Below are 19710 nucleotides of genomic sequence, written 5' to 3' on the forward strand. Positions count from 1 at the left end.
TCCGCCCCTGGATTTTTTCCCCTACCGAGAGCCCTTTGTGTGTCAACGGTCAAGGAAAGGAATCTCAAACCTGTAGAGCTGGAGGAACACTACTGTCTCCACCTATACGTATTATGGGCACAGCCTAATTCTGACTTCAGTGTCCACGGGGAAGAGTTCCCGAACACCGAACATGCCCGGAGTACCTGCAGTCTCCCGGGCTCTTTCTGCAGGTGTGGTCTCTCTCACTCGGCCTTCGATTGGTCCGCCTGCCCCCGCAGGAACCGTCACGACGCCGGCGTGCTCAGCGCGGAGGATGCGAGTGAGGAGTGGCTGCTTCTGCCTTACTCTCCCCCCACTTTTTTTTAACCATAGCTATGGTTACCACGTCTCTCCCCGCCTCCCTCCACTTGCCAAGAAGGCCACTGGCTATTGGCTGTCTGTCACAAAGTCATCCAGTCATTGGTCAGTGGCGGAGACCGGGCGCTCCCCCTTTCCCTGTCTCCCGGGTCTCTAGAGGAGCGCTGGAAGGAGGCTCGGCTAGTGCAGCCGGGCTAGGGGCTGCCGGGACTGGGCTGTGGCAATCGTTAGCGGGTCATGTCGGCCGCCCAGGGCTGGGACAGGAACCGCCGGAGGGGAGGAGGCGCCGCCGGTAGTAGTGGTGGCGGCGGAGGTAGCGGGGCCGGCGGGGGCAGCGGGGGCAGCGGGGGTCGGGGGACTGGTCAGCTCAACCGCTTCGTGCAACTCTCCGGACGGCCGCACCTGCCAGGTGAGTCGTGGGATGTGGTTCTGTGCTCTTGACAGCTTGCGGGTGCGGCGGGAAGGTGACTGCTACCTTTTCTTTTCTCCCTGGCTTTCTTTTCCTTCCGAGGAGGAAAGGTAGGCCCCACACATCGCAGAGGGACCGGGGCTTAGAGAAAAGGAAAGGTGTCTTTTAGGTTAGGGAGGGAACAGGAACACAGCGAGAAAGAAAGCATTTTTTGCTCTGTTGCAAGCTTTGTGCTTAGAGTTGTGTTTTCTTTTAAAGGAGAGCCCCTGGTCTCGACATTCCCAAGTGTTTCGCTTAGTCGGTTCCTACTCTCTTCCTTTTCCGCAGTTTGATCTTGTGAAAATAAGACATTGGTGCCTAGCTGTGGAAATTATTTTTCAAAGGGTGCTAATTTGAGGAGAGGAGAGGAAAGAGCATTCCAAAAAGTGATTTTGTAAAAACCACCTCAAATGTGTAATAGTTAGGCATTCTGAAACAAGAAAGAAAGATTGGGGGTGCGGGTTTGTTGGGAGGTGGGTGGGAAAACAGAACCAAGAGAAATCAGGGAAAACTAGTTGAATTATTCATATTTTGGAATGTCCAGAGACAAAACGGATAGTGTGTGACCGGATTTTAAGGGGAGAAAACGAAAATCAAGAATGTACTGACAATACGCTGTGTCTACTCCAAAAAAAAAAAAAAAAAAAAAACTGGTTAAGAATTGGAAAAAATGCACCCATGTGATTATTTCACCTTTTGGCCCACAGCACTCTATCCTCGAGTTCCGATGTTGCCTTAAAAAGCAAAGACAAATCAAATCAATACGTATGTGCAGACAATTGTAAAGATACACATTTGTAAGTGAATATTCGGTGTAGTAAGAAAGATAGGAAAGTGAATACCACGCAGAATGTCAAATATTAATTGGGCAAGCTTATTTTTACCATGAAGAGAGCTATCAAGATGATGTGTTAATCATTCACCATGTTTTTTTGTGAATAATGTTAAAGTTGATTTTATCAGTGATATTTTTGTGTAGCTGATGAGTTTTGAGAACATAATGGTTTTTGAATTGTGTTTATTACTGTGCCTTGTACTTCTAAATAGTCAAAAATTGTTATTTGATTAATTTTAAGAAAACAAAGGGAATTTTGCACATTCAATGACAGTTGCTTATTCTGTGACAAGGTTATTGATGTGTGCTAGAAATGCACATTAACCCATTTTTATATGCCGTTGAAATTAACATTCAAGCAGTTTTAACTAGCCAAATGTTATAATATACCAGGAGTTGGTTATGAGAGGATACTATCAGACTGGGTATTTTACAATTGTTAAATAGTATGTGATCTTCAACATGAAAAAGAAAAAAAGTCTTTTTTTATTACCCCAAGTTAACAGCAATAACATATTTTTGTGTACTGACAGATTAGAAGATAAGTTTCTTACCAAAGGCTGTCACCAGCTTGCCCTTTACTACTGCAATCTTCAGGTCTTTGATCTTAGATTAATTATCCCCTGGGCTTCATAGAGGCTCCAAGAACCTGGTTGGTGCATGTCCTCACTGCCACCACCTGATGGCAGTGGAAGCCATGATTTCTGATATGGGTACTCGGTGTGGAGCTCTTATTTCTGCATTCCCTTAGCACACAAGGCCAAGAACAGCCATTTGTCCAGAGGTAAAGATAAACATGTTTAAACTGTGAGAATTCATGTGCTACGGGTTCGTCAGCCTCTTCTTTCAGCTTTCTTCTCATGCTTCCTTCCCCCAGTAGGCAGCTTCTGTCTTCATTCTCAGAATTGGAAACATCTGATATCTCAATATATACTTTGAAATTCTTTTACACCAATGCTTTATTTTCCTAAGTGTTGCATTTAGGCTTCCCCTCCCCCTTTATTGAAAGGCTTTATTTTGAGATGTTTAAAAAGATTTCAGGTGATGGGGAGGAATAGAAATATCTGGGCCTGTTTTATGGCTGCCCCTGGAGATAATAAATAAATAAATACATATTTAAGTTTTTGTAGCTAACGTTCTCTTTCCTTTGAACTCTAATGCCATTTTACATTATCATCCTCTTCTACCAAGGTTTCCAGATACAGAGTACCCATATCCCTTTCTTACTTTCTACAGATTCAGCCCTCAGTAAAACAAAAAACAAAACAACCTGGTCTTCCTGGAGCTTTTTCTCTCTTTCAGTGATAGCATCCTTATCCATGCAGTTGTGCAAATTCAAAACTTGGGTATCCTCCTCAACATTTTCTTTTCTCCTGCATTTCAGGTGTAATCAATCCCCAAGTCCTATTTACTTCTGCCTTAACTCCAGTCCATGCTGCCATCATCTGTCACTTAGGTCGCCTGCAGTAGCTTCCTAAGCAGTCTTCCTGTTTCTACTCTTGCCTGCAATTCATATAGCATGCTGCTCTTTTGAAAGCACAGATTTGTTCCCACCTGAGTTAATAACCCTTTACTAGCTTTAAATTGTTTTTTAGGATAAAGCAAAAATTCTTAATATGGCCTAAAAGGCACTACATGGTTTGTCGTTAACTCTCTAGTTAATTCTACATCATATGGTCTTGCCCGGTGGTCCTTTTCCACCTCCTTAGACATATCGTCTCTCTTCTGCCACAGGGCCATTGCACATGTTATCCCATCATCTGGGAATCCTCTGCCTCATAATTCTATTCTCTCTCTCTCTCTTTTTTAAGTTTTCTTCCATTGGATCTCAGCTTGATCACACTTTTTCAGAGAAGCCTTCTCTGACCTTCTGATATGTTGTCTTCTCCCTATACACACTCATAGCACCATGTGGCTGTCCTGGGCATACTTGCCATTTGTGTGTGAATCCTTGATATGCATGAATTGATATTCTTGATACATACATACATACATATATATATATATATATATATATGTATGTATATATATACACACATTCATGCACATACAACTACTTACATGCATATACATATATATTCTTAAATTCTAAATTAATACATTGGCATTATATATAAGCAATTAGTTTCTTTTGAATTTGATTTGATTAGTGTGGCTCATTTCCCTTATAGGCCCCACTGACTCTGGACAAATGGATAAAATCAAGTTCTTATACATAAAAATAGTGAACTAGACTCTCCATGGTGAGAGCACAAATGATATTTTGTGAAACCTTCTTTGAGCAGCTTCTTGCCTTTTTGCTGCCTCCTAGAATACAGTAGTGACTGTTGCATAGGCCAAGAAATTCATAGCTTCTTGGTCCTAGATTTTTACTAACTCATCATTTCCATACACACAGGAAAGGCTAGAGAACAATGCTTTTTGTAGAGGAGGTATGCAGAGGCAGATCTCAGGGGCAAGCAGATCATGGGGATAATGGAATCCAAGTTAAGTCTGTGATTAACTGTGAGTTTTATTAAATACCATGCACAGTATTAACTGGGAAAAGTTAAAACATTGTTGCTAATATAGAAACTGGAAAACTGAAAAGAAAGGGAAGTATTTATTACAATTGGTAAAGCTGGGTAAAAATAATACTGAAATCTGAAAGTTTTAAAATGTTATACATGTTTATCATGTTCATGATATAAAATCCAAATGGTACAAAACAGCACATGATAAAAAGCAAGTTTTCATTCTGCCTTTGACCTCAGCTAATTGTCTTCCCTCCCTAGAAGCAACCAATGATAAATTTTTTGTGTATCCTTCCTTTTCAGAAAGATGTGGGGCAGGGGGGTGAGGGAGGAGGTAGCATTTCTTTGTTTGGCTGGGCATTTCAAATGTTTACAGTTGTGCTAATGCAAATGATGATACAGTGTATATCTCTGTACATATATAATTTTGCACATTGAGTGAGTCTGTCTTTTTTTTTTCTTTTTTCTTTTATTTGGGGGGGCACATGCTGGGAAGGGGCATGGCCTGGAGAGGGCTCCTGTTGGGGGAGTCAGTCTGTCTTTAGGATAACCCCTAGAAGTACAATTGCAGATCAAAGGATATGTACTGTTTAAATTTTGATAGATTTTGTCAAATTGCCCTCCGCAGAGGTTGTATCCGTTTATGTTCCGCTATTGGTGTTGCAATGCTGGCTTCTCATAACCTTTGGTAACAGAGTGGCTCATTGAACTTTGTAAAATAGCTAATGTAATAGGTATATTTTCCCATCTTTTCAGTAAGTATAAGAACCATATTTGTTTCCTTTATTTATAGCATCTGCTTATGTTTTTATTTTCATCTGGTTACATATTTTTTGTTCATTTTTCTGTTGTCATGTTTAATACTGTTTATAGGAACTCTGTTTTTAGGAAATTGTTTTTGTCTTTGATATATGTTGCAGATACCTTTTACAATGTGTCATTTGGCTTTTGACTTTGTTTAATAGTATATATTTTGAGCAGGAGAGGGAAAATGTTATAGTTGTAATTATCAATCTTTTTTGGATTTTTATGTCATAGAAAGGTCTTCCCAATTTCAGTATTATTTCTAACTAAAATGAAAATGAAAATTCTTGTTACTTTCTGGGTACTTTTATAATTTTATTTTTACGTTAAATGCACTTGTCTGTACAAAATATAAGTTGTGTAAAGTATCGAGGTGTAGAAATCGAACTTTACCTTTCTTCCAGGTGGCTATCCAGTTATTATTGTATTGAAATATTATCTGTAGGTATATTTTCTTCTTAAATATAATTTTGGGTTCTACTGGACTTTTATTGTTTTATTGATTAATTTACCTAATTTATATCTAATGATTTCATGATTTGATTATAGTCCTCTCCCATTCTACTTCCCCGGGTTTTCCTGGATATTCTCACTTGTTTATTTTTCCATAAAACTTAAAATTAATTCATCAGTCTACCCTCCCCCATCCTGTTGGTATTTTTACTGACACCGCATTGTATTGACATCTGCTTGGTTCAATCTTTTGTTCAAGAACAGGGTGTATATTAATTTCTCGTTGTTCAGGTTTTCTCTTGCAATCCTCAATAACACTTAAAGTTTTTTTTCATATGGACCTCTCACATTTCTTGTTATGTTTATTCCTCGGTATTTTCTCTTTTTTGTTGCTATAGAAAATGGGATTTCTACTTCTGTCATATCTTTTATCTTGAATATGGAAATGGTATTAATTTCTGAGTATTAATTTTGTACATAGCCACCTTTGGAATTCTAATACTCTGTAAATAGTCATAAAAAGATAGTTGTTTTTCTAGGGTTTTGCCCTTAAATAATTATAAGAATACCAAATAAAGATAATTTTATCTTCTCCTTTACAATTTTATACTTCTTTTATCAAATTGATTGTCTTCTACTTCCCCAAAATATTAAACAATAAGATAGTGGTGGATCTTTGTCTTATTCCTGACTTCAGTGGCGTGTTGTTAATGCTTTCCTATTAAGATTATTTATCTGTTTATTTTTAAAATGATTTTTATTTATTTATTTTTAGAGAGAGGGGAAGGGAGGGAGAAAGAGAGAGAGAAACATTGATGATGTGCAAGGGAAACATGCATCATGCCTTGACCGGGACTCAAACCAGCGACCTTTCAAATCCACTGAGCCATAGCAGCCAGGGCTAGACCTGACTTTAGGTTGAAGTATACATATTTTATCATGTGAAAGTAGCCAGCTATTACCATTTTATTAAGATTTTTAAACATGAAAGTAAATTTTGTCCAATGCCTTTCAGCCCCTATGGGAATTATGTAATTTTTCTCCTTTGATCTACTATTGTGGTGACTTGTACTAATAGATTTACTACTGGGACCATCCTTGCATTTCTTAATCCACTAACTCTATCATCATGTATTATTTTAAATATGCTGCTGGGTTCTGTTTACTAAACTTTATTTAGAAATTTTGCATCACTCCTCATAAGCTAAATTGCTTTATAGTTTTCTATGTTTTATCTTTGTTGAATTTTGCCACTTTCATAAAAATAACTTCAAACTTTTTAAAAAAATTATTTAATTTTTTATAACAATAAAAAATAACAATTCCCCCCTCTCCAACTTGAGACCCTTCATAATCTTATAAAGGACAATGGGCTAAGGTCTTGTGCTCCTCTAGCTGCTTCAAGCTGGGAATGGTCGTCGTCCTGCCTACCCTTAGGTCCAGAAATCTCTAATAAGAGTGGGGGGGTCGGGGGGAGGGTGGCCTTCCCACATGGGGAAGGGTCTTGCAGACTCCAGGTCAGTTGGCTCTCCCCAGACAACGGCATGCTTGGTTTAACAGACTGGCATCCTTGTTGTATTCTGGGGGCAACAGATTTGGCAACAGGGTTAAAAGGCATCATTCAATCCATAACCACTAGATGACAAAAGGCAGGGATTAATTTTTCAATGTCTCACATTAGGGATTAAAAAAGGCTTCTTTGGAGGAAGGTGTGCAAGGCACGTCACACTTGTCCAAAGCCCTTTTGCCCAGTCTACTTGGTTTGGGCTGAGGGGAATATTTTAGGTCCCCCCCACCCCCGTCTGACCTCTGGGCCCTTTCTGTCCAAGCCATTAGGATAGAAAAGAGAAACCAGTTTTAAAGTGAAGCGCACAGACCACCCCATGCATCACCAGCCTAGCCACTTAGTTCAGCCAAACCGTTGAGTCTCAGGAGGCAGCGATGCAGACAGGATTAAGTGAGGCCTGTATGTGCAGCCAGTCACTCGGGTAATGAGATCATAGGCTTATGTCCTATGGAAACAGAACACACATGTTAATTTACACAACATAACCCACAAACAAGTCTCTAAATCTGCAAGACTGTCTCATTGGAAAGACATCCAGTTGCAAGGCATTTGACATTCTTCTTGCCTATAAATTAAGCATCTTTGATGATGTCACAGACCTAGTTTAACTTTCAAATGAAAACATACTTTAAATGAAAACAAACTTTAAAGACAGCTGAACTACACTATATAGTCTACCATAAGCATTGTGATTTTCCTTGAATTGTGATTTTTCTCCTTAAGATTACCCTCCTTGTCCTTAAAGGGACTGCATTAAGTCCAGTTTTAATTTATCCTGTTTATTTGCATAAATACAACAAGAGCAGCAAATGATCACACATGATCTTTAGTTCTGCTCTGCTGGAACTTACACAAGGAACCTTTAGGGTGACTTCCAGTCTGCCTTCAGGGCACAGGAGCTAAGCCACATACCTGCTATTCAGCCTTGCCTGTACACACCTGTCTTTTCCAAGTCCTTCGGGTTTTCCACTGTGCCTTAAGGTTCCTTCTAGTCATTTTTTAAGAAAGCAACCTTCGTTCCTTCCCTGGAGAGATTTCCATGGACCCCACAACCAACCAAGGTACCAGGCCTTGTTTCTCGTGGGCTTTTATTACCTTTGAAAGTCAATCCTAGTTCCTCAGGGCTTTTTGGTAACAACCAGAGTCCAAGCATGTCTCCTTTAGGCATGACATTCCAAAGTCTTGGTCAAAAAAAAACCTCTATTAACAACTGGTCTTATTAGTTTTATGCAAAGAACCTTATGTCATTACTTACTCCTTCAGAATGCCAAGTTCTGGAAGGATGAGGTAGGGAGAAAAATATACAGTGTCAGGGAAAATCCTTGTCCTTCTAATATCCACTAAAATTGCATTTCCATACTTTACATTTTCTTTTGTTCACTTTCTACATGTGAGGGGTTTTTTGCGGGGATGGATTTGCTGGCTCATTTATTAATTTATTTTGCTTTCTTTTTTTCCTCCACTAAAATTTTTTGTTTGTTTATTTTTCTATTACAGTTGTCCCACATTTCTTCCTGTTGTTTCCCTGCACCCTGCCCCCCCCCCCAGTCAGTCCCCACCCAGCTGTCCATGACCGTGGGTCATTTATACATGTTCTTTGACTAGACTCTTCCCGTTCTTACCCCGTTCTCTCTCTCCTGCCAACCCCCTCATCACTGTTAGTTTATTCCTTGTTTACACACCTCTGGTTCAGTTTTGATCGTTTGTTTGTGTTGTTCATTAGTCTCCTGCATTAGGTAATATCATGTGGTATTTTTCTTTCATTGCCTGGCTTATTTCACTAAGCATAATTCTCTCTAGTTCCATCCATGTTGTTGCAAATGGTAGAAGTTCCTTCTTTCTTTCTGCTGCATAGTATTCCATTGTGTAAATGTACCACAGATTTTTGATCCTCTCATCTATAGATGGGCACTTAGGCTGTTTCCAGCACTTGGCTATTGTGAATAGTGCTGTTATGAACATAGGGGTGCACAGGTTCTTTTGAATTGGTGTTTCAGGATTCTTTGGATATAATCCTAGCAATGGAATTGCTGGTTCAAAAGGCAGTTCCATTTTTAGTTTTTTGAGGAAATTCCATACTGTTTTCCATAGTGTCTGCACCAAACTTTACTTTTTCTGTGATTGCCATCCCCCTTTTCTTTCCCTCTCTGGTTAAATGGCATTGAAGTTAAAAGTCTGATTGAATTGCCCTTGAAATCATTTGGACCTTGAGTATTTTAGGGAGATAGTAGCTCTTTGTCAATTATCTATTTCTGCGATAATTTAACTACTTACAATTTATAACTTCTAGAGTAAGCTTTGTTCATTTATATTACCCTAGAAAATAATCCATTTTATCCAGGTTTTGAAAATTATTCATGTGAAGTTGAGCAAGTTAATCCATTTATGGTTTAAACAATTTCCTGTGTCTGTGACTACATTATCACTTTACTCATTATCACTACTTATTTTGTACGTGTGAGGCCTTGCCCCTTTTTCTTTAGAACCAGTTCTTGGATTTTAAAAATTATTATTATTTTTTTTTATTAATTTTTTTTTCATGGTTTAGAATCCTTCCTTTAGTTTTCATAGGTTTATTTTGCAGTTGTTTTTCTACCTTAAAAAAAAAATCCTCACCTGAGGATATGTTTATTGATGAGAGAGATGGAGAGAGACAGACAGACAGACATCAGTTGGTTGCCTCCCATTTGCACCCCAACTGGGGAGTGAACCCACAACCTAGGTATGCGCCCTGACTGGGAATCAAAACCGCAGTCTTTTGGTGTACGAGACACTTCACCAACTGAGCCACCCTGCCAGGGCTGTTATTTTATCTTCTTATGTTGGATGCTTAATGTTCTTTACATCCTTTCTAAGTTTTTAAGTTAATAAGATTTGAGCCCTGGCTGGTGTGGCTGGTGAGTGCCAGCCTGTGAACGAAAAGGTCGCTGGTTTGATTCCTGGTTAGGGTACATGCCTGGGTCTGTGGTTATGGGTGTGCAAGAGACAACTGATCCTATGTTTCCCTTTCTCCCTTCCCCTCTCTCTAAAAAATAAATAAAATCTTTATAAAAAAAGATTTATTTTGTATGTTGCTTTAGTTGTGTCCTGTAGTTTATAAGCAGCTTGTTGTAGTTATTTTATAAATACCTTGCAATTCCATTTTTGACTTATTTTATCTAGCACAAGAGTAGTTAATTCTTTTAAACTTTTTCTTAACATTTCCATTTATGTTTTAATATCTTATTGAGGCGTAATTTATATACCGTACAACTTAACTTTTAAAGTGTACAATTCAGTGTTTTTTAGTATATTCAAATGTGTGTGATTATAACCACAGTCAATTTTAAAACATTTTCATCACCTCAGGAAGAAACCCCATATCCTTCAGCTGTCAATCCCTTATCTTCCTCCCATCCCTCCCCCACCGAGCAACTGCTTGTCTATATTTTGTCTCTATAGATTTCATTATTATGAACTCTCATATTAGTGGAATCATATATTATGTGGTCTTTGTGACTGCCTTTTTTCACCTTGTATAATGTTTTCAAAGTTCACCTGTGTTGAAGCACAGGTATCAGTAGTCCATTCCTTTTCTTGGCTAAATAATATTCCATTGTATGGATATGCTACATTTTATTTATCCATTTATCCATTGATGGTCATTTAGATTGTTTTCACTTTGGGGCTATTGTGAATAATGATGCTATAAACATTTGTGTGCAGATTTATGTGTGGACATATATTTTTATTTCTCTTAGGTATATACCTAGGAGTAGAATTGTTCAGTCATATGGTAATATTATGCTCTATGTTTAACCAGTTGAGGAACTGCTAAACTGTTGTCCCAAACAGCTGGAATTTTACATTCCTACCAGGAGTGTGTGAGGGTTCCAGTTTCTCCATATCCTTGTCAACATTTGCTGTTATCTGACTTTTTGATTTTTAAGCATCCTAGTGGGTATGAAGTGGCATCTTATTGTAGTTTTTAAAATAATATTTTATTTATTTATTTTTAGAGAGAGGAGAAAGAAGGGAGAAAGAGAGAGAAACATTGATTGGCTGCCTCTCACATGGCCCCAGCTGGGGACCTGGCCTGCAACCCAGGCATGTGCCCTAACCAGGAATCAAATCGAAGACCTTTTGCTTTGCTGGCCCGTGCTCAATCCACTGAGCCACACCAGCCAGGGCTTATTGTAGATTTGGATTTGCATTTACCTGATGACTAATAATGTTGAACAACTTTTCTTTTCTTTCTTGCTTTCTACCTGTTTTTTCCATCTTTTTTGAGGTATAATTGACATTGAGCATCTTTTCATATGCTTGTTGGACTAATTCTGTGTCTTCTTTGGAGAAATATGTGTTTGATCCTTTGCCTAATTTTTAATTGGATTATTTGTCTTTTTATTATTGAACTGAAAGTGCTCTTTATATATTCTAGTTATAAGTCCCTTATCAGATACATGATTTGTGAGTATTTTTTCCACACTGTGGTTGTCTTTCCATGTTCTTAATTGTGTCCCTTGAAACAGAAAAGTTTTAATTTTTGATGAAGTCCAATGTATCTATTTTTGTTATTCTTGTTCTTGCTTTTGGTGTCAGATCTAATAATCCTTTGCCATATCTGAGGTCATAAAGACCTACCCATGTTTTTATTTTATTTTGTTTTATTTTTTAGTTTTATAGTTTGTTCTTATATTTTTGTCTCTGACTCATTTTGAGTTAGTTTTTATGGTTGGTATGAGGTAAGGGTTATCTCAAACTGCTTTCCTATTTTCCCAACCCCATTTGTTGAAATATTATTCTTTCCCCATTAAATAGTCTTGGCATTTTTGCAAAAATCAGTTGACCATAAACATATAGGTTTATTTCTCGACTCTCAGTTTTATTCCATTGCTCTGTATGTCTGTCCATGTGCCAATACTATACTGCCTCAGTTACCATTGTTTTGTAGCAAGTTTTGAATTCAGAGAGTGTGAGTTCTATTTTATTCTTTTTCAGGGTTGTTTTGGCTATCCTGGGTCACTTACAATTCCATTTAAATTTGAAAATCAGCTTGTTGATTTGGAGAATGCAGGTGCGATTCAGTTTGGGGAGTATAATAATACAGTTTGGGGAGTATAATAATAATGTTTAGTCTTCCAATCCCTAAAAATGGGATATTTTCCCATTTACTTCGATCTTCTTTAGTTCTTTCAATAATGTTTTATGCTTTTCAGAGTTCATTTACAGCTTGCTTGTCTTAGTCCTGTTGTCCATGCACCTTACTAGGCTTTCAGTTGTGTTTGTCCTCCTTTGTATTACCTGCAATGAAGATTTCATTTCTGTGTTAGTTTTCTTTTTTCCTTCTATTTCTTTTCTGTTCTCTACCTGCTTATATTTCATCTCTTTCTATTGTCTGTCTTCCTTGACTTTGAATCTCTTAAATCTTTTCTGCTTTTGACCCATCATTAATTTTGGTAAAGCTTGTTGTCCTTCAGTCCCTTTGACCACCACTATAAAAGAAATATAAGCTCATAAAGATTTGGAAAATATTGAAAACTTGAAACAAGGGGAAAATTATCTATAGTAAATCCACTTAAAGACAACTATATCAACATTGTTTTATTTAGTATTATGTAAAAAAATTACATATCACTAGTAGCAACAGGATTCTCTTAAAACTTCTGTATTTAAACACTTGTGTATGTTTTCTGTTATTTCATCAGGTAGAATTTGTTTCTCCTCAATTTAGCATATGAATAACTTTTTAGGTTTTACCTAGCTAATGTCCTATTTTACTTCTCGCTTTTACAACCAAGCTTTCAGAAAAAATAGACTGTTTTCTATTTTAATTAATTTTTTTTCTCTTTAAGCCATTGCAGTCTTACTTCTGCCTGCATCATTCTACTCAAGGGCTCTTGCTAAGGTAATAACTTCCTGATTGCTAAATCCTTTAGATATCTCTTCATCCTACCCAACCTCTAGATTTTTACTACCTCCTTAATAGAGCCTGGCAATATACGTACAATGATTAGACAAAGTCTATTTTTAGAGAGCTCTTAGTTATCCTTTTATTTCTTGAGTTTGTCATTAGTTTTCCTTTATCTGTCCCTTAATATTGGTATCCAAGAGTGTATCTGTTTGTTTTTCTTTATTTTTAAAATATTTATTTATTTATTTATTTTTAGAGAGAGGGGCAGGGAGGGAGGAAAAGAAGGAGAAAAACATCGATGTGAGTTACAAACATAGATCAGTTGCCTCTCATACACATCCCAACCAGGGACCAAACCTGCAACCCAGGCATTTGCCTTGACTGGGAATTGAGCCCTTGACCTTCTGCTTTGTGGATGAGGCCTGACCAACTGAGCCACACCGGTCAGGGCTTTTTCTTTATTTTACACAGCTGATATCATAATATCCTGACAATGCCCAAATGTGTCTCCAACCTAGACCTCTTTTCCTGGCCAGTTTGCAAATGGCTACTAGAGAATTGGCACCCAAGTGATTGATGAGTACCTTAAATTCAACATGTCCAAAACCAATTTTATCATTTCTGCACTTCTTATCCTGACTGATGTAATGTCTAGCTCATCGATTTAGTGACTCAGACCAGAAACCTGGGAATCACATTAGATTTCTTCTTTTTTCTTAACCCTTTTAATTGGTCACAAAATCTTGTCAGTTTTTCATCCTTACCCTATATGACCTGTTTACCCTTTTTCATCTCCAACTTCATCATTTATATTTTTCATTTTGTATTTATTTCAGCTGTATAGAAATTTTGCAATAAGTAGTTGTCCTAAACTTTTGGAACAAGTTAAGTCGGGAGAGATTTAAAAAAACGCAACTTCCTCTGCAATACTACATTGTGTCATGATTCAGCACATACTATTTCTTCTTTCTAGAGTAGCCATTCTCCTAATTGTCTTCTAAGACCCACCCAAGTATACTTTATATGCTTTTTTTCCCCTATTCTCTCTTTTAATACAAATAGCTATACTGAGGTCTGTCCGGAAAAAGTTCAGCCATTGTTAGTATAATGAAAACAGTTTATGTGACATGGATGTAACCTGGCAGGCAAGGAGAGTGGACTGGAATGTGCATGCATGAACAATGACTGTACTAGTCAGTAGGGGTGGTAGATGCTATTGAGTGAGCATATGTATGTACTGTGTGGCTGACACATTTGAAATGACTGAGCCAATAGAGCAACAGATCTCCATCAGATTTTGCATTAAGCTTGAACATTCCTCCATGGAAAGTATTTGGATGATTTAGAAGGCTGCAGCTATGGGCAACTGGTGATTGGCAGCTTCATCACAACAATGCACCTGCTCATGTGTTATATGTCATGCAGAATCTTTTGGTGAAAAACCAAATTACCCAAGTCAAGTGGCTCAGCCCTGCTACAGCCCAGATTTGACACCCTGTGACTTCTGGCTTTTCCCAAAACTAAAATCATCTTTGAAAGGGAAGAGATTTCAGACCATCGATGAAATTAAGGAAAATACGATGGGGCAGCTGATGGTGATTGAGAGAACTACGTGAGGTCCCAAGGGACATACTTTGAAGGGGACAGAGGCATCATTGTCCTGTGTACAGTATGTTGTATCTTCAATAAATGTTTCTATTTTTCACATTAGTACATGGCTGGATGCCTTCTGGACAGACCTGGTATATACTGAATAGTTACTCTATGTCTAACCATGTTCATGTTATTTTACAAGCATTAACTTATTTAATCCTTATAGCCTTGTGAAGTAGCTGTTTCACCCCTTCTGTCATGAGGAACTGAGTCAGATAGAAACTACATAACTTGCCCAAAATTTATATACGGTATTCCCTCACTTATTGTGGGTATTATGTTATAGATCCCCCCGCAATAGGTGAAAATCGGCGAAGTAGGAACCTTACATTTATTTTAGTATTTATATATATTTTAAGGCTTTATAAACCCTTCCCACACACTTATAAACCATTGCCAGTTTCTTACTAATCTTTCCCACTCCCTTATTAACCTTTTCCACACTTTTATAAACACTACTTATGTTCTTAAACATATTCTACACTCTTAAACCTATGTAACTTTAATAACACACGTATACAGTACCTCAAAATCCCACGACATAGCCAAAAATCTGCGATAAATAATTAAATATGATATTTTTAAAAATCCCGCGATACAGTGAGGCCGCAATAAGTGAACCGCGATATAGAGAGGGATTACTGTAACTAATAAATGTTAGAGTTAGAATTTAGACCCAATTTGTAAGACTTCAAAGCCCATGTTCTTCTTTGAGCTACTACCTTTCTTTGTATATCTGAGGGATCACAGTACTTACACTGAATTGCAATTTGTTTTGAACTTATATGCTTACTAACTGTGGGCTGTTTTAATGTCTTGTTCTTTATCCCTTTCCACAGATACTAGAGCGCTGCCTAGCTTAGAGTAGGCTTTTAGTAAATGCCTATGAGTGAGGTAGTAATTGTTAATGTCCATAGTTATTCATGCAAGAGAGTTGAGTTTAGGTTATTATATATTACATAACTCTAAATACATTTTTTAACCTAGGAATTGAAGATATACACTTTTATTATGGCTTTCCTAAATACTCTTTTTCAAGTACAATTTTATGTTAGGTATTATCAGAAATAGTTGTAGCATCCTTCCATCTGTGCTTTGATTCCACCCCCTTCTGCCTTTTCAGAACTGTTACATTATCATCACTTTTCTGTCCAGTGCCTTCAACCTCTTTCTCTCCATTGAATCATTCCTATAGCATTTGACCTTCCATCAAGCTTTATCCTTTCTGAGCTCTTCCTTTTATTTTATAGCTAAATTTGTGAAAGCATTAACCAGAGTTACTGTCTTTATTGCCATGCCTGGCCATCATGTCTTTGAAGTAGGTCTTGCTAAAGTCACAAATGACTTAGGTGAACATTTTTAATCTCTATCTTATTTGATCTTTATTTTGAAACATCCTTTACCCTTGAGTTTTCTGGCATTGGGTTAGTTTTGCTTTTTATATATCTGGCCTCTTATATTTAGTCTATCAACTCTTCCTTGTCTTCCAGGCCTTAATGTATCGGAGTTCTCAAGTCTTGATCCTATGACTCTGCCCTTTTTTCAACTACTTTAGGTATTCTCTTCCAAATCCATGGTCTTCATTTTTCATTCACATGCAAATAACTAAGGCCACTTTGTGATTTATGCCCAAATCTCTCTTGAGAGCCATATTGCTTTCTCTGTTGTCTCTACTAACATGCTTTATATCTCTCAAATTCAGCATGTCTGAAACTGAATTTGTGACCTTTCTTTATTCTAAAGCTCTTAGACAGTTGTAAGCAGGGGTGTGACTTGCATTTTTTAAAGCTCCCTCTAGCTGTGGATGAAAAATGGATCATGGGAAATGGTGAAGACTACTGCTATAGTCTCCTAAAAAGATGATGATGGCTTGGACTAGTGGTGTAAGTGGTGAGAAGTGACTTAATATGAGATCTATTCTGAAAGTAGCATTACCAGGATTTCCTGTGAGGTATGAAGGGAAGGGAGGTTCAGTATGACTACTCAGTTTTTGTCTTGAGCAACTGGATGAATGATGGTGTCATTAAATGAGATGGAATGGACTGGAAGAAAGAAGATTGTGGGGGTCATTCAGTAGCTCTGTTTTGGCTATGTTAAGCTTGAGATGCCTATTTGACCTCTTAAGTAGAGGATATTGGGTAGGCAATCTTGACTGTAAATCAAACTCAAGGGAGAGGTGGAGGCTGAAGATAAAAATTTTGGAATTCTTAGTAAACGGATGGTATTTGAAGCTAATGGGCTAGACGAGATCACCAAGAAGGTTGCATAAGAATAAGGGCAGAAAACTATAACTCTTAAGCATGAGAAGAAAAGGACAAGCAAGCAAATCAGTGAGATAGGAGGAAAACTAGAACTGCTTGGTTTCACAGAGGCCAAGAGAAGAAAATGTTTCATGCCCTGGCTGGTGTGGATCAGTGGCTTGAGCGTCAGCTTGTGAACCAAAAGGTCACTGGCTTGATTCCAGTCAGGGCACATGCCTGGGTTGCTGGGCAAGTTGGGGGCATGTAAGAGGCAACCATGTTTCTCCCTCCCACCCATTCTCTCTGAAATTAAATAAATAAAATCTTTAAAAAATACTAGAATTTTTTAAAAAAGAAAAGAAAATGTTTTGTGAAGGAGGAAGATCTTGTCAAATGTGCCTGAGAACTTGAGTAAGATAAGGCTGTAAAATGATGGACCTTGTACTACTATTACAATACTACAAGTATAGGTTATGTGTACAGTGAAGTTTTGTGGGCTGGCCTAGGGAGCTGTTAACTATTTATAACATGAGAAAATCAGACCACAAACTGACACAAATTTAGAATTTTGAAATGCAGCCTAATTTTTAATTTTTGAGGTTCTTTTTGTTTATTCTCCCTGAACTATCTTTGAGGCCATTCTTTGGTGTTTTTGAACCCCCAGATCATTAGATTGTTACCAATATCTATACTGGGCAAGCTTATAGAACACATAAAAGTTATGCTCACTTAAATATGTAAAGTCGACGTCTTTTATTGAACTCATTCTTTCCTACGCCTCCTATTTTTTAAATTAATTTTTTTAGAGTGAAAATTACTAGATTTTTTAAAGTGAAAATTAAAGACAAAATCTTCCTTACACCCCAGATTCCTAGTTGTATAGTTTTACCCCAGAGGTAGCATCTTTTAGAGTTTCTGGTGTACCTTTTAAGAATAGAATGTGCATATATATGCATATAGATATATGTTATCTTTAATTTTAAACCAATTAGACTACAACATAAAGTATTTATTCTGCACCAGTCCTCTTTTTATTTTATTAAAAATATATTTGGGGATTGGTCTATATTAGCACATTTAGATTGATCTGATTTTTCTTCATGGTTGAAAGTATTGTGTTGTATGGATGTACAATAATTTATTTTTAAGATTTTATTTATTTTTAGAGAGAGGGAAAGGGACGGAGAAAGAGAGGGAGAGTAACATAGATGTGAGAGACAAACATCAATTGGTTGCCTCTCATAAGAGCTCTGACCTGGGACCAAATCCATAACCCAGGTCTGTGCTCTGACCAGGAATCAAACCAGTGACCTTTTGCTTTGCAGGATGGTCCCCAACCAACTGAGCCACCCCAGTCAGGACATGGACATACAATAATTTACCAGCTACACAAATGATAGTTATTTAAATTGTTTCTGATCTTCTATTTAAAAACATTGCTGCAATACATAGTGATAAATATTGCCAACTTTTTTTTAAAAAAGGTTTTACTTATTTATTTATTCTGAGAGAGAGGGGAAGGGAGGGAGAAAGAGAGGGAGAGAAACATTGATTGGTTGCCCCCAGTTGGGGACCTGGCCCGCAACCCAGGCATGTGCCCTGACTGGGAATCGAACCAGCAACCTTTCGTTTTATGGGGTGATGCCCAACCCGCTGAGCCACACCAGTCAGGGCTTGTCAACTTACTCTTTAATATTTGTATTTTTAAAAAGTTTTCTTCAAGTTATAGGACTTAAAAATTCACACTTTGTCCCTTTATTTTGCCCACCTTTCCCATCCAGCTAATTTTTTAAGTCCTTAAGTCCCCATAACAATATTACTAGCTAGGTACTTTCTAAACCTTTGCTCATAACCCAGTGAGGAGTAGGTACTGTTATTGTCCCTTTTTCTTAGAGGAGGAAGCTGAGACCGAGAGGATAGATCTTGTCCAAGGCCATGTAGCTAGCAAGGGGCAGAGCCCGAATGTGGACGTGGCCAGTGTGGTTCTGAAGTGCACGCTCCTCACCACTGTGCTGTGCTCTTTGTCTGCGGTCTTTCCCACTTCTGTCTGTGACTCCTACAGTTCAGGCCTTCCCTGCCTTAAGCTGTACTGTGCTAATAATGCTTTCGTCGTTCTCAGTGTTCATTTCCTATTCCCAGCCTTCCGTTTCCTATGTGCTGAGACGAGATTAATCTTCCTAAAGCACAACTAGGATTGTTGCTTCCCAGCTCAAAAGTGGCTTCCTGTCGCATTTGGAGTCCAGCCTGATCTCGTGCTCTTCCCTTTAATATTGTGTTTTTAAAGTTTTTGCTCCAAACTTTATCTAAGATGCAATCATTGAATTGTCTCTAAGACTAGATAGTGAAATTAGAAGTATGATGCCTAGCAAAACAATGAGATAAATAGTCGCTGGAGTTAAATCTTGCTTTTTTTTCTTGAGTGCTTTCCCATTTTACCCATAGTAGCTCCTGCCATATGGTTTCAACAAACTGTCAACTCAGTTAATTTAAATCAGATGTGTAAATGATTAAATGCTAACCATAAATATCTTGGTGTCACATAACACAAATTCCTTAAAACATGCACAAACCCACAAACCTGATGGAGGAAAATGAAATTTCTAACGTGCACTACAAACTGGGTACTTTAGAAAGAGGTCATATATTTAGCTTTAAATACACATGCATATACAAAACAAAATATTGAGAAAAGCTTTCCAGGAGACAAATAACTTCTTAAAGCTACATCAGCATTTTTTCTGCTCAATTATAATTTGAAGTTTGAAACGTGTCTCTGCATTTATAGAAAAAATGCTTCAACACAAATGTTCTTGTAAAATGTTATCTTCGACATTTTTATTTATGAATAAAGAATAGTTGTTTTTTCTGAATATAATGCTTCATGAAGGTGTCTTACTAGACATGATGTTACTTTGGCAGTACTGTATTTGTATCTGACATTTTAAATTTATTTTTATTTTTTATT

The 19710-nt window shown here is 37.6% G+C and overlaps 1 protein-coding gene across 1 annotated transcript in view; it reads left to right on the plus strand.

Moving 5' to 3' along the window:
• Window positions 1-451: 451 nt before the first annotated feature.
• KLHDC10 (kelch domain containing 10) overlaps window positions 452-19710 on the plus strand; it is a 63530-nt gene continuing 44271 nt past the window's right edge. Inside the window, exon 1 of the mRNA XM_090287516.1 lies at window positions 452-748. Within this exon, the coding sequence (XP_090143642.1) occupies window positions 577-748 (172 nt within the window). The 5' untranslated portion in view covers window positions 452-576. The remainder of the gene's footprint in view (window positions 749-19710) is intronic.

The sequence above is a fragment of the Furipterus horrens genome, unplaced genomic scaffold, assembly GCF_987537825.1.
Source record: "Furipterus horrens unplaced genomic scaffold, mFurHor1.1.pri manual_scaffold_9, whole genome shotgun sequence".
Classification (NCBI taxonomy): Eukaryota; Metazoa; Chordata; class Mammalia; order Chiroptera; family Furipteridae; genus Furipterus; species Furipterus horrens.